Source organism: Dysidea avara, chromosome 7, assembly GCF_963678975.1.
Source record: "Dysidea avara chromosome 7, odDysAvar1.4, whole genome shotgun sequence".
Classification (NCBI taxonomy): domain Eukaryota; kingdom Metazoa; phylum Porifera; class Demospongiae; order Dictyoceratida; family Dysideidae; genus Dysidea; species Dysidea avara.
In genome coordinates this window covers 33,838,725-33,853,985 of record NC_089278.1, presented here as the reverse complement: position 1 = coordinate 33,853,985, position 15,261 = coordinate 33,838,725, and the positions used below count along the sequence as shown (strand labels likewise).

At 36.7% G+C, this 15,261-nt stretch overlaps 2 protein-coding genes across 2 annotated transcripts in view; one reads left to right on the top strand and one right to left on the bottom strand.

The window, feature by feature from the left end:
- Positions 1–480: 480 nt before the first annotated feature.
- LOC136260566 (uncharacterized) lies at positions 481–13,070 on the bottom strand. The gene is made up of 3 exons (XM_066054358.1): positions 12,993–13,070; positions 2,615–5,324; positions 481–714 (listed from the first exon to the last, which is right to left on the bottom strand). Exons 2-3 carry the CDS (start codon positions 5,317–5,319, stop codon positions 684–686), a joined length of 2,736 nt encoding a protein of 911 aa, XP_065910430.1. The 5' UTR covers positions 5,320–5,324; positions 12,993–13,070; the 3' UTR covers positions 481–683.
- LOC136260567 (conserved oligomeric Golgi complex subunit 5-like) overlaps positions 13,034–15,261 on the top strand; it is a 21,222-nt gene continuing 18,994 nt past the window's right edge. Inside the window, exons 1-7 of the mRNA XM_066054359.1 lie at positions 13,034–13,176; positions 13,227–13,366; positions 13,444–13,501; positions 14,261–14,315; positions 14,370–14,439; positions 14,686–14,806; positions 14,890–14,927. Of these exons, the coding sequence (XP_065910431.1) occupies positions 13,134–13,176; positions 13,227–13,366; positions 13,444–13,501; positions 14,261–14,315; positions 14,370–14,439; positions 14,686–14,806; positions 14,890–14,927 (525 nt within the window). The 5' untranslated portion in view covers positions 13,034–13,133. The remainder of the gene's footprint in view (positions 13,177–13,226; positions 13,367–13,443; positions 13,502–14,260; positions 14,316–14,369; positions 14,440–14,685; positions 14,807–14,889; positions 14,928–15,261) is intronic.

Genomic DNA, 15,261 nt, shown 5'->3' with positions numbered 1-15,261 from the left:
AACATGGTACATAGTAAGGTTGGGGAAGGCAGTAGAAGAATCGCAAAAAGTTGTAAACTGCACCTTCACCCACTGTGTACAAACTACATACAATGTTTGCAGTACTTACAAGTACTTTAAGTACTCAAGTACATGAGTATAAGTACAAGTACATTGGGGAAATTAAGAAAGTATTTAAGTAAAGTACAAGTACTTTCAAATCTGTACTTAAGTGTACTTAAGTATAAGTACTCATGTACTTGGCCCCATCTCTGCCCACTTTTTTATGCGCTATATTTGACATAATTATAGCACTCATGGCAGTGCTTTAACTGTTACGTGTATTATATCACTTATTCCACAATTGTGTCAGGTTTCGCTGATATACACACCCTTAGCCCACAGGCCTGCAGCCCCCTGAGAATAGATCAGCAAAATTCTTCATAACCATCGTATAACTATTAACTATAATAGCACTATTCTCAATTATAACTGCAGGATAATATAATATAATAATTATAATAATGCAAGTGTAACAGAATGAGGCAATATATACACATGCACACTCTTATAATACTACAATATAATACAAATGATAGATGAAGAAGACAACTAAAGTATCAAATGCTTAATTGGTATGCATAGGTATATACAGTAACAATAATATAGTAAAATCACACAAGACTTTAAAGTGGTAAAATATACTATGGATCCTCTTCAAGTCTGCCAGGAAGTCTAAAGAAATAAAAGTGCAATATAACAACACAGCAGATCAGTAAGACCTATGATATGGCATCACGTGGCCAAGGAAAGTCAGTGCAATGTACATGTGCTACAAACAAGTGTCAGTAGCAGAACCAGAAATTTACAAAGGTGTTTCAACTGTAAAGAATGCAAACTAGCTATCATATAGTTAGCTATACCTATGGTTGTGATGCTGATAATTATTCAAGAGGTGCTTAAGACATTTATATAGGTGCAAAATGTACTCTCTTTAGTAATAAACTGATTTTATACTTTATATATTTCAGCCAAAGAGGGTAGAGGTGTACAATGAAAAATTTAGACATATCTCGATATTTCTTTTAAACTTATCTCGATTATCTAACATATCCCAATAATTGAAACAATTTAGTTAACTGTCAATATTTTAACCAGTAAAGTGAGCAAATTGCAATTTGAAGAGTACGAAAAAGTGAAAATGTTAGTTTTAACAATGTTTCCAAGTGGTAGGAGAGTTGGAGCGTTTACACCATCAGATATTCTTTGGTATACAAGTAATTTATGGAAGTTTACTATTATCTAGATAAATAAACCTGTAATCCTTATCTCAATAAGTCTTACGATATCTTGATAATCGGATATATCTAGATAATCGCATACCTCTAAAAGAGGGATCAAAAAGGTTCTTCTCAAATAGAATGCTATAATCACACATCTATATAGCTTGGACAAAAACCCTACTTTGAGCTAAATCATTTTGCATCTATTAAGATACATGCCTTCAAAGTTAGTCTTAGGTATATATCCAACCAATATATTACATGCATATTTCTTCTTCCTTTTCCTTTCGCACACTATATAGATGTACATGCCTTATTTAACAATAGGTTTAACTTAGAGATTGTTTTTTATAATACATTGTCCTTACGTAACTATTGCTTAAACTGCTTCAAAGTTCAGCCATCAGATTATCAGTTAGTGTCCATAAAATTAGTTAGTAGTCATAGAACTTATACTGAAAGGTAAGATGCTGCTGTATACGAATTGTTTCCTATAAGCCCTGGTGAGTTACAATAAAATAAATTGCAAATTCTACAAACTGTCCCAAGTGCAAACTATGCGGGTCTTTGCTGAGACTGTCACATGTACAAAGAAGATTACACCTAAGATACGTATAATCAAAGCTAGGTGTCATGATGAATCAATGATGGAAATTGCAAATTTCACGCCATTAACATCACTTCCTAAACATCTCAGAATTACTTTAAAAAGTATAGAAACTACATAGTGAGTATGTATGCACTTAACTTACACTATCTGTAAACTAAGGAAAAATCGCACTGAAATTTGGTGCATATGTACACTCATAGAAAATATAGTAAAAAGCGATTTGCAATGGAGATGTCACTATGGAATCCTCACTATGGGTTGACTTGTCTGAGTTATGAGTTCAGTAGTTAATTAAATCAGCCTTGGTTCGCAAAATATAACATTCATTACAAATCTTCAATCATTGTGGATTTAATGTACCTTGTCATAGTTCTTAGTAATAATACCACAAAAATTGTTAGTGCCACACCTGGGCAACCATAGTGATGAAGCTCAAGACAAACAGGCTGGATACTGCTGTGATTTGACAGTAGTAGTGAAAAAGAAACTGCCAAAATAAAACAATGTAGAGAAAGCGAGATATGGCCACTCAAAGTCTGTACCCACAACAAGGATTGCCCATACATAAAACCACTACTTCCTATGGGAATGACATCATTGTGAATCCTGTTTTACTTTGTTATCTATGGTATACTAGACCCAAAGACTCAGGTGATAGCACATTGTGTCTGTCACATTTTGAGCCCTGAGTTTATTCGTCCACATTATTACACAAGGTATGCATGACTTAATGCTGCTGTACCTCATATCAAAGTATCCATCCTCATCGTTGATAGGTTCATAATAAACATCATCTCTTTTTCGACAAGGTTTACTACAAGACATCCAATTTTTCAGTATTACGAATATAAGAAAGCATATCAGAGGAGTAATAACAATTCCAAGCAACAATACATCAAAGGATTGTGAGGAATGGAAAGCTGTGAATGAGTATCCTGTATTGAAATTAACAGCAAATACAGTGATCAGTAAAATGATCAAGTCAAGCACATTGGCAAATGTTTCTTTATAGGGCAAGACACTTCCATGAATGATGGCAATAACAATACATAATACTTGCAAGATAAATGACCTATTGAAGTGGTTAGTTTCAGTGTATATCACTATCAGTATTGCCACTCGACAAAACAAGTAGTAAGAGGCAAAATAACGATATTTGTGTTTGTAACATGCCTGGTAGTGATCCAGTAATGGCTTAATCCTTAGCAAATTTAGGTATCTGTTCAAACAAAGTGGTTCTAGTAACAGCAACAAAGGCAAGCCGATGACAAACAGCAAGGATCCCAAAATAGCAATCACACCATAAGCAATATGTCGACCATTGAAATAACCGATATTAGGTGAGCAGTAAACATAGATGCCATCAACATTAGCAAATGTAAGGGGACGTAACAGTTCAAGTGAACTAGATGCTACAGATGTATAGGCCAACAACAATATTAGACAAATAGAGCGAATAATACTGCGACGAATATGCTGAGATAATCTAATTGGGCACCTAGCAGCTCTAGAAAGCACCAGTAGGATAAGTATTACTGCAATTGGGTGAATGTAGCGAATAATCTGTTGGTCTAGTCCACTCCATTCTTTGTTACCAACAAAACACAATGATCCTAAGAACTTGGGAGACATCTTTGCAAAACCTGACAAAATCGTGGTAACCTGAAATACTGACCAATCTGATGTGTCATCTACTAGTACATCAATGACGCTGTAAAAATAAATGATCCCATAAGCATATCCAACTTGAAAATGATGGAAGTTCATTAACACAATAATAACAGCCACTGTAACAAACCAGTAGATTATGATTAACATCACTAACAACACTGTAATACCTGCAGAACACTTACTACTTTCAACACAGTCAACAGAGTCAAATGGTAAGACATAACCAGGTTTACATGACCCACAAGCAGGGCCAGTTTTGTGGTGTTTACATTGACCATCGTGATTATGGGGTAACAGACAGTAGCCAACACAGTCATTACAAGAACTAAAGTCACAATACTGAGTTGGGCAAGTTGTGGTGGTGTATGATTCCTTTACTTTACCAATCCAATAACCTTGTTTAATTTGAGCAGTTGAATCATTTAGACAATTAATGATATCTTTATAGTCGTAACATATACATCCTCCAAAAGGTTGGTCATTTTTTACAAACCTATAACCAGGAGCACATTGAGAAATTTTTACTGACAAATACACTACTATAGACATAGTCTTAGTGATTGTCGTTAACTGTAGGGTAATATTTGCTGCAACCTCATACCGTGCTCTTATCCTAACACCACTTAAGGCAGTTTCACTGTACACCAATACAACATTGTCACCATCCAGCATTATATTATCACAATTTGATGAACAGTTCACCATAACTTCAGTAGCCATACCAACATAACCATAATAACCAAGCATTTTAGCAGGGATTTTTATCTCTTGACCTGGCATCACATCATTGAGTTCATATTCAGTGCAAATACCATTAGAATTGATATTGATACACTTGGCAGGATATGATAATTTAAGTTGATACAATGAAGAGCTGATTTCCTTATCAAGGGAACGGTCGTAAAGGTATTTACTAGGGTGGTACACCAGTGAATCAGGATTAGAAGCATTTCTCACAAAATTGCAACTTGTGTTTACTTCAAAATACCAAGAATTTCCTGTAATGACAGCTAGGTTGTTTGAAAATACCATAGTAGAATTGAAATCTGATTCAATCAACAATTGTGGTTGTACATCACAAGATGATTTCTCCTCAGCATAAATGGCTCCTCCAAGTGTATCAGCTTTGTTAGAATAAAAATTAACAGTAGCAGTTACTAGTTTGACGTGAGAATGATTGGCAAAATATATAGCCCCTCCAACAGATGCAATGTTCTCAGCAAAAATCGATGCATTAATAAATGTAAGATTGCTATTAGAAACATACATTGCTCCCTTGTTATTACCAAACACAACTGCATCAAAAAGTACGGAACAGTGAAAGATAGCAAGAGCACGTGTTGTGCAGTCCTTAAAGTTGGTCTCTGTGACTACAAGTGAAGAATTATAGACAGATACTGCTCCTGGAGAGCCAGCACACCCTTTCCAAACAAAGAACTTTAATTTTAGAGTATTAATAAGCCTGAATTCAACTCCACCATACATACTACAAGTAACAGTAAAGTATCCGGTCAACAAAAAAATGTTCAAATCACTGACATTATGGGTAGCATTCAAATTAATGTCAGAATCAATTTCAATTGTTATATTATTAACACCAGGATCAATAAAGTCAAAAGCAGCATCAAGTGAAGAGCAAGGACAATAGCCCAGTTGACAACACTCTTTGGTGTCAGTCCCATTAGCATCAATATGTATCACACGGGTATCTACCATATAGCCATGAACACTGAACTGCAGAATCCAATAGCAGCATAGTATAGATATTAGAAACATTATAGCTAGAAGAATATAAAAATACAATAATCACAACATTCATGCAGTTTTAGAAGTATATACAAATGTCTGGTCAATCAGAATACTTTGTCAATTAGTAGAAGACCTGACTAGGTTTTGTGTGCAGTTAATTTGGAAGAACAAAACTCAACAATCTTAGGGTAATTCCTCAAGGAACAACATGGGAACAGTGCCAAAACTTCAGTCTGCTACAAAATATGTAAAAATGACTACTCATTTTAATCGATGTGTACTCATTTAGGGATACAGTATTTCCTATTCCATTACACCTACATTTTTTTAGATGTTTAAAACACTCAGAATGGTCATGTTCATAGGAAGCCCAAATGGAGGGTCAGAGCCCTCCTGATCAATCCCTGTAACAAATAATCAAAATACTCTAATAGAGCAGTCAACCCACTCGAATAGAGCTGTCCACCAATTTTATTGATAGTCAAGTTTTGTGTCCTTTGAAACTATAAGCACACTGGGGTTATGCATTAAAAATTCCAAAGGGTTTAAATATGAAACAAGACAGCCAACACAATCTTCTACATACGAAAATCACCTATGTTAAGAAATATGTTATCATGGTTTCATAACTTGAATTACCTTGGCAATACAATTCATCAGCCCACAATGCATTGTAGACATCACCTTTCAGTTTCAGTGCATCCTGAAAATTGGAAATTGAATCTTACATAGCAAATGGATGAGAAAAAATAAATGGAGGTGAAAACTGTGGTGGCAGAATGAAGCTCAGAGGACTGTGTAGTAGTGCACAGAATGTCTTGCTTGCTATAAAGTGGGTGAATAAGTGCATGGGAATTTAAGTGTTATGTGACTATGTGCACTGATCAAAAATGTGCTTGTTTTTAAAAGCAATCTGTGTACTATTTCGTGAGTACTGTCGTAGTATCAGCATGATATATACACCTCGTGATAATCACATAGTCAATAATTTTGCTACCACAAATCATAGGTGTAGGAAGCACCTCATGGTTGGAGGGGAGGCCAGGGATAAGATGCAAGCTGAGCGTATGAAGCATGCTAAACTAGGGGGGTTGGTGGCATGCTCCCAAGAAAAAATTTTAAAACCTACTGCTCTGAGATTAAATTTCAGTGTATTTTTGACAATAAAACATGCTTGAATTATGCCATCAAATACAGCAGCATATATACGTACAGTACTTCTGTAGCTTACTTCTATGTCAGTGACACCATACATGTATGGTCACTTACAACATTCTGACATTCCTATTAAATGATATAAAAATTAATATTAGAGGGGCTTGTGACGATTGTCATTTTGAAATGTTGTTGTGAGGAGTCAGGTGTGCAAGCAGATAGTTTAAAAAATACTTTATGGGTCATTGATTGATTAAAAATAAGAGTTGTGAAGTAATTTGAAAGATTAGTGGTAAAAAGACAGTGGAGTACTTAAGACATGGCTTGATAGGCCGGCCAAATTATTGGGGGTCATGCCCCCCCCCCCCCTGCTTCTTATGCTTACATGTATGTGAATTAATCAAGGAAAAATCACATCATTACAAAAAACATATATAGACATGCATGTTGCATCATGATTCATTTGATGGTGTGTTACACACTAACATCTATATTGTTACTGGTCTTTGAAAATGAAGGTAGCCTGGATGTGTCCTATTAAGCAAGCCTTCTCAGTATTAGAAGACAGAGACTCTGAGTAACTTCTGATAGAGTCAATGGATGTATTGTGCGGGAAATATGTCAATCAGTACTGTTGTTTTGAATGCATTCAATTTACTGACATACTGTATTTAAGTGTGAAGGTTAGAGAACTAGTTTTCTAAGTCATTTAGAGACCACGCTCTCAGATCTTCATGTTTTAAAAACCTCGGCTTTGCCTTGTTTTAAAATGCACTATTATTGTTAAGTGACATTGTCTTATATGGGCATATGGGCATACACTGTAGGTGGGAGTGGATTAGATGTCATTGCCACATAATCCCAACATGAGTGCAGAAGACAGAACATATTTTTGTCTAAGAGAAATCGAAGCTAACGCCTAATCGCTTTCTGGAGACAGACACTAGTGAAAGATAATCGTCTCAACAAGGAAACTGACTAGCACATACCATGGTGTTAAGTGATTACAATGATGACAAGTTGTCACAAGTTGTTGTATTTATGGTGCAATAGCAGTATAAAGACTATAGCTTTGGTTTCACGTGTGGACCGCACTCACATCACAAATAATGCAAAATAATCATTCTACAAAGACGTTTACCCATCTAGGTTTCTGGTAAAGTGAACCTACAGTTTAATTGAAGATGAAATGTGCTTAAAACACTCTAGAAAACAGATAGGCACTAAACAGAATTATCCGAGATATTACTGGACTTCTCTATTCATCCTGACAAACATAGCTACAATGTAATAAATGGTACCTCCCATAAATGAATTGCTTTAGGTATGCTTATAAAAGGAATGGAGTGGTCAAACTTGCATTGGCTTGGGTGAATTCACCCACTACAGGCTATTAGCATGTAACGTGCCTGGGAGAGCATAGCAAATCAATGATCGAAAGTGAGATTTGCAATGCTTGAGGTTTCAGCTAACAGGTCTTTATAAGAACATGCTATAGTATGCACATGTTGAGCTATATCCTCAAAAACATTTAATAACTCATGGATGCAATTACACACAATCTTGAAATTTGGCTCATTTGTAGTACTGCTTGATTTGCTAAAAATATTTCAAAATCTTTTCGTGCAAACATCTGACATAATATTTACAAAATTTTCACCATACATTTCGTATGGGGAAGCCATAAAGTGCAGTGTCCATTACAGCCCTTTCCCAAAGGAGCCAAACTGTACATGTCTGTTGTTGACACCTTTGCTGTTACCACTAATCATCTGGTTGGTTGAAATGTTAACTCTCCTGAGAAAAAATCTACTTTCAGTTTTTAACTGTTTTTCAGGATCCAGCTAACTTGTACATACTAGAACAAGTTTCTTTTCGTAGATTTTAAAGACCTCATTATCTTTCAAAGATTAAAGCATTTTATGCATACCATTTTCTAATTGTGATATATCTTGTGTTACAGGTTGTATATCTTGGCAAGTTGACTGCATACTGTACTGTCAGAATCAGCTTTCCATCACCAGACATTATTTTGCGCATCACCACAAATATCTATGCAAGCACTTCAAATTTTTTGTTGTCAGTGCGTAATTTCTGTTTCTTCCTAGTGAACACTATATGCATGGCTTTGGCATGTGTTTACGTATTGCATAACAAAGTGTGTGGTCTATAATTTAATGTGATGATATATTGTCTTGCTTACAGTAGCACAGCATCAGAATAGTGGAAGTGTATTTCTTCACATCAATAGTGGTTGTTCGATTACAGTGTGTTGCTACCGGTGTGCATTCTATTAGAGTACATGAATGTTTCATTGGAGTAATCATGGAGCTCCATTTCGCCCTGGTACAACTGCCTGACCTATTCTAATTATGCATAACAAAGTGTGTATCATTATGCCATATGATTTGCATTTACCTTGCAGTAAGTAACCTGTGTTTCACCTCAATCTTGCACACATGCTATTACGTATATGAAAGTATATATGGAGTTTTACTATTTTCAAGACTTCATATTTCAAACTTAGCTGAGATTTCAACAAGATCTTAAAAGGACTATGCAAAATGTCAAGGGAGTTGTGGACCCCTTGGACTAGAACAACAAATGTGTGCAACTAATATTTTCGTTACGTGTTATCTCGGACTAGAATTGACCATTGCATCATCAATTTTCATGATTCATTCTTTAACCACTATATTACATGTTGAAGAAATGCATAGTAAGTACCATGCTAGCCAATGGAGATGTACCGATAAGGATTTTCATTTGTATCGATATCCAATTAATCTGTACCTTAGAAAGCCGATACCAATTATACCGATTTGATATTTGCGTAAGATGTAAACACAGGTGTAGCTACTGCATCTTTAGTATTGAAAAAAAAAACCAACTGTAAAGCATAAATATACCCGGTTACCTATGGTGATGTGGGCTCTATTACACTTATACACCACAAAAATTTAATTAATGCACCCACATTGGCTTGTCCAGATTACTCCGTATTTCGATTAGTTATCAAAATGGCCAGCTAGCTATACAGCAGATTGTTTTCATCCTGTGATGCAGTTTCTTTATTCTTAGTGTAACAGCTATACTGTATTCAGAAGGCCTAGGTAAGAATATTAACAATAACAACCATGCTTGCATGCACACTCGTATGGCTTCTCATAGCTTAGTGCTATATATTATAGGTTTCTATTTGTTTTTACTGAGCAAAAAGGATTTTTTATTACTGTAATGCAAATAATGGTATTTGCCATACAAACATAGGTAATATCAGTTCGTGAGCGTTTGTGCTGATTACCAATAGGGAAAATGTCATATTGGCAACCGATCTGATCAGTGAGCTGATTATCGATGCATCCCTACTAGCCAACATTGGCGACTTGTGCAAGTCATAGATAGAGAGAAGAACCATCAGTATTGATGTAAAAGCATGAACCAATTCACTTATAAATAAAGTAATGTGTCCTCGGACTCACACAACCAAATATGGCAAATGCTGAAAAATGGGTGTGGCAATGAAAATTACAATAAAAAGCATAAAATTAATTGTTAGACAATTCTAGACAGTCCTAGCCAGAAATATCTTTGAGATTGCAATCCCTGCAGCTTCATCAAGAAGCTTCCTACAGTGTGACTTTGATCAAAGAAATTCATGGTGTTATACAGTGCTATTGATGATGATGGTAAATAGTGGCCCAGAACATGAAGCTCGAAGCTCAATGCTGTGATAACATGATGGGATTCCTAGATATAAAGATATTCTTCTTTAGATTGTTTGCAGTCTTGCAGATTCAAGATGATGAAAGGTGTCCAACAGACAAATTAACTCCAGTAATGCCACAGAGTTACATGTTTCATTGTAGATAATGATGTCTAGTGTAGACATGTTGTGATTCTAGAGCATGGCACTCTATAAAATCACGTCCATGCAAAAAGATGCCATTTTTGAGGGAAAAAAGGATACAAGCTCTACACTATAAAAAAATTTTAAATGCTATTGCAAAGGAATCGTACTTTGTGACCTAAGGTGTGGTCTGGCAAAGAGTTGCTACAGCTTTGATATCTGGGAAAGAGTGAGGGCAAAAAGTATCGAGCGTTCCATTGTGAAAACCTTCCCTAAGCAAAATTAGTTGCCACGGCACAAGTATGTTATGTACTTTCACCCTACTAACTCACTTTGTAGTACCAATAGTCTATCTTTCCACATCTACCTAGTGTGTGCCTCACTATGTGCCAATGGTTTTGGCAGTAAAAACTCTGAATGTTTAATTCTGAAAGCTTCCAACAATACCTGTACCTCCCTGACCAACCTTCCCTACTGCAAGGCCTATCCTCCCATTCCCACTTTCAGTATATGCATTTTTTGGGATTAGATGGAATTCCCTTGCCACCACCCCCAGCACTGGCTGTCAAGTGCTGGACAGCTGGATAACACCAGCAACTACTAGTGGAACAAAGCTATTCGAAGGCATCAGCATTAAGCCTGCCTTCATGAACTCTTGGTACAAACAGCGACTGTAATTCATTTCCTGCTTGTCAACCAACATGGAAGCTAGTTTCTTATACACTGTAATTGCAGTCAGTCCCATGCCTCCACAAACAGAAAAAAAATAGAGGAGAGAAGCAAACTCTCTCAACCTCTCATCATAAGCAGTGTTGGGAGTAATGCGAGTAACGCGTTACGTAATATTATTACTTTTGTGGTAACTAAGTAATATAACGAAATACGCTATAAAAACAGGTAATATAACTCAAGTTACTTTACTTACAAATGTAATGCGTTACCTAAGTAATATAGTTACTGTAACGAGTCTAATATTACATAATATTATTACGACAAGTAATGAAGTTACTAATCTCGTTAGTTATCCTCTGAGTAACGCCTAGCCACAACAAAGTAACAAGGCCTATTGAATGAAGCTTATTCACCAGCTTCTTACTTATAACCAAGATTTGCACATTGTCCAACAACGCAATCATGTCACGTGATAAAGTGGTAGTTTCACACGTGACAGCTTAAGGCTGGGGACACAAAGTAATATAATATGTAATATTATTATAGTTACTTTATTTTATGGGTACTAACTATAACTAAATAGTTCAGTTGCAAGTAATATGTAATATGTAACTAGTTACTTTTACAAAGTAACTTGCCCAACACTGATCATAAGCACGTCTCTTCTCTTGCTCATTAGATACATAGCACTGGGACAATGGAGAACGTGAATAGGAGCTTGGAAATGGGTTAAACATCCTAATGTTAAAAAAAAATGCTGCCAATTTGGACCCAAAAGTCCCGGGCTACTACATCAAGTCGTGCACCATCCTCACGATTAGCAGTGGCATACTGTAGAGGCTCGCTATCCAGAGGCTGGAGAGCAGGCTCAATGCCAACATCAGTGCACACTTCACTAAGAAGTTCAGCTGTTAGATTGTGTAATTCATTGTGGAAAACCACCACAAGAACAGCTGAATGTATGTATATTATGTTGCACAGTAAAAAACTTGTCACACACACAAGCCTGAGGTCAAAACGTAGACAAAGAGCATCTCTAAACTCACCCTGAGGCATAGCAAATCCATGTTCAGCAATAGTAATGGGGAGGGTAGTTAACCAACAGGATGTGCCACATTCAGAAGCAGCCGCAAAACGCATCGTAAAGAAGGTGAAAGGTGATCAGGGAAAGACTTAGCTATTGCACTCAAGGCATCACGGCATGAAGACCTTGCCTCATCGAAACATTTGATCGTAAATATTAAGGGAACAATTTCAGCAGCTGATCAACAAGAGGGATTGTAATATAGAACATGATGTGAAAAAATGGGTAAAGGAACCCAAGCCACCCAGGCAAGCAGGTAAAGATAACAACTCGCTTTTTAAGGGACCAAAGGCTGGCTTACCAGTAACAGCAGGCAGGAAACAAGCACTAAGAACATCATCATTTTGAACATTCAATTAGAGTATACCGTATCAAGAAACTGCCTAGTGTGTAATAATGATACTGAACGTGGAAGTGTAGTTTATGGTGAAATAGCCTGATTTCCGGAATCCAGTCCAGGTTTTGGCTGGTGTAATGCACCTATCAATGTCATGCCCCATCCCCGGGTAGGGTGGGGCAATATAGGGGATTGGACAAAGTCTAGTGTCAAAACCCCCCTATGTCCCCACATCAACAGGGGGGTTTGATTTACCTATTAATAATAATGCTTTACAGAATAATAATTCTGAGGGTCTACCAGTGACCTACACTGATAGCCTAACATACATTAAATAATAACTATACACTAACATCTACATACTTAGTTACAAGTGGTTAAAATTGTTAGATGCAGGATTCTTAATTTTTGGTTAAGCAAACCGTCAAAAACCCCAGGAGTGATAGATGTCAAATCCCTAGTAGGTGTATGGGGACCTTGCCTCATTGATAGGTATCAAATATCATCACGTGCCTCGACATCGTGCTGGTTACCTCGTATGCATACTGTACACACAAACATATACTAAGTATGTATACTCTTGTCACGTAGATTAAACTTACATGTTAGCGTGAGTCCCCAAATCGCAAAACCCTCCCAGGCTCTCTTACAGAGAAATTGGCTCACGTGCCTACTAAGAATGCACCATAGAACGGACGAGGTTACGAATCAGGACTTCCCGTTTACTAAAGTAGTTCTCGAGGATGGATAACGAGGAAGATGTAGTGGTGGAGATATGTACAGAAAGTGCGCTTTATGAGATTTGTACTTAATAAAAAATCATTCTGTAATTTTAGACGGACTTCAACCTTTGTTGGAGGAAAAGTTCGACAGTAAGGTGTTCGCTACCAGAGCTATTCAAAACCAAGTGGTTGGGGAAACATTGAAGAAACTAGGTCAAGGCATCATAGATCTGAACGAAGAAATACGTGCACAGGTACGTGTTTCGAGACCGTTTAATATTTACGAATGTATTTCGTTAGTATTTATATTATTTTCCTGATTATTTCACAGATTTATACAAACCATGAAGATTTACTGTCCCAAGCTACAGGAATTGAATCATTAGAAGGTGTGTTGTTGTTACTGCGCATAGTCAATTTGGACATATAGATAATAGACACTCCTACCTGGCACATGTATAGTCCCCATAATACAAAATTACGTGACTGTCCGTGTATTGCGCCTGAGTTTTTTGGTAAGACTCTGCTATACAACATTTCTTGGGTGGTGATTGGCCTACTGCTGGTATAGGTACTTTCCATATAAAAAAGTATTTGCATATGTTTGTGGAAATGATGGGACAAACAAGCCCAGTTTCAGGCTGATGTTTATTACTTACTAATACTGTGTGATTTAGTCAAGTACGCAATTCCCGCCTCTCATATCGACTTTTCGCACTTGTACACATCAATACACCCACTATGAATAGGCCAAACCATATATTCCATAGCGGTATATATGTCTACTACTCATAAACAGGTATTTATAAAATGTACTCTGGGTACTGTGTACAGTATAATGGACGTAAAATGAAGGTGGCACTTAGTTTCCAATCCAGTATGAGATGTATATTATCTATGGGCACGTGATTAAGCTGAGATGAATGTGTGAGACACTGTAATTCAATTTATGAAGTGTTGGAAGCTGAGTGATTCCTCTTAGTAAGAAGAGATAAGTTTGAAAGTTCAATTTACTTTCACTTACACATGTATGAACACTGCTTAATAGAATACACTTATGTGTATCCATGTAGGCACACTCATTCAATATCCTTCACACACATACACAGTAGTTCACTTCCTTACTACATATCACAATGTGGTTGCAGCTGTTCTGAAGATGATGGGGACCAGGGTGAACTCATTGAACACCTCTCTAGACAGGTTAACAACTACTGGCTGGGTACTATGTCTATTGTATTGGTGTACCGTTTGTAGGATTAATAGTCGAATATCTGATCCTTACCACAAGATTGTTGCCAGGACTACCCAACTAGCAAGATTACAGGTAAGATTTGTTTCAATGTTCTGTATGTTTGGGGTGTGATAAGTTTGTGTAGCATGTGATATACTGTACATACGTCCACAAAATCACATGTTTGTTGGTGTATATTGTTTGAGAGTATCTGTGGTGTTGTGTATATGTACTGTAGTATCTGAATGTGTGCGCTACTGTGTGAGTGTATGAATGAATGAGTGAGTGATACAGTTAAGAGAATTAATATCCACATGTACATGTGTGTTGTTTCACAAGGCTGCTTGTGACTTGCTACGTCGAGTTGTCCGCATGTTGTACCTCATCAAGAGACTCCGATCTCAAGTGCAAGGAGGATCAAGGGAGATCACAAAAGTGGCACAAACATTTAGCGAGATCGGTAAGTGCTGAATTATGAAATACATAAGTGTTATACAGACACAATAGCAGTGCCAAGAATTTCTTGTATATTATTTTTACTAGATCAGCTCAATCAGAGTGGAGACCTGAAAGGCATTGAGGTGAGCAGTTTAGTAGCTTTTACATTGTCATGTTTTACTGACTTACTATTGTTGTGTCGAATGAAAAGAGCTGTAAAGTGTTCACATGTGCAGCAACATGGTGTTGGTGATGTATCTCAAAGTAACTGTTCATTATACAACATACATAATGTGGCGTTAGCTCATACTGATAGCAGCAGTAAAGGAAACCTAACAGTTATGGGGAAGATTCTATAGCCTTAGACATGCATAGTTATAATTACGTATATGCTAATGTTAGTTTTGTTATTAAAGGTGGACCAATACCATCGGATCGGTATCGGTAATACAAATTAAGGTACAGATACGTACCACT

Bases quoted from the DNA above. Each gene is read 5' to 3' on its own strand.
- LOC136260566 (XM_066054358.1), bottom strand. From the start codon at position 5,319: ATGTTTCTAATATCTATACTATGCTGCTATTGGATTCTGCAGTTCAGT. The intron at 715-2,614 runs GTACAGCAGCAT...TTATTTCTTTAG, and splicing joins GATGGATACTTTGATATGAG to ACTTCCTGGCAGACTTGAAG.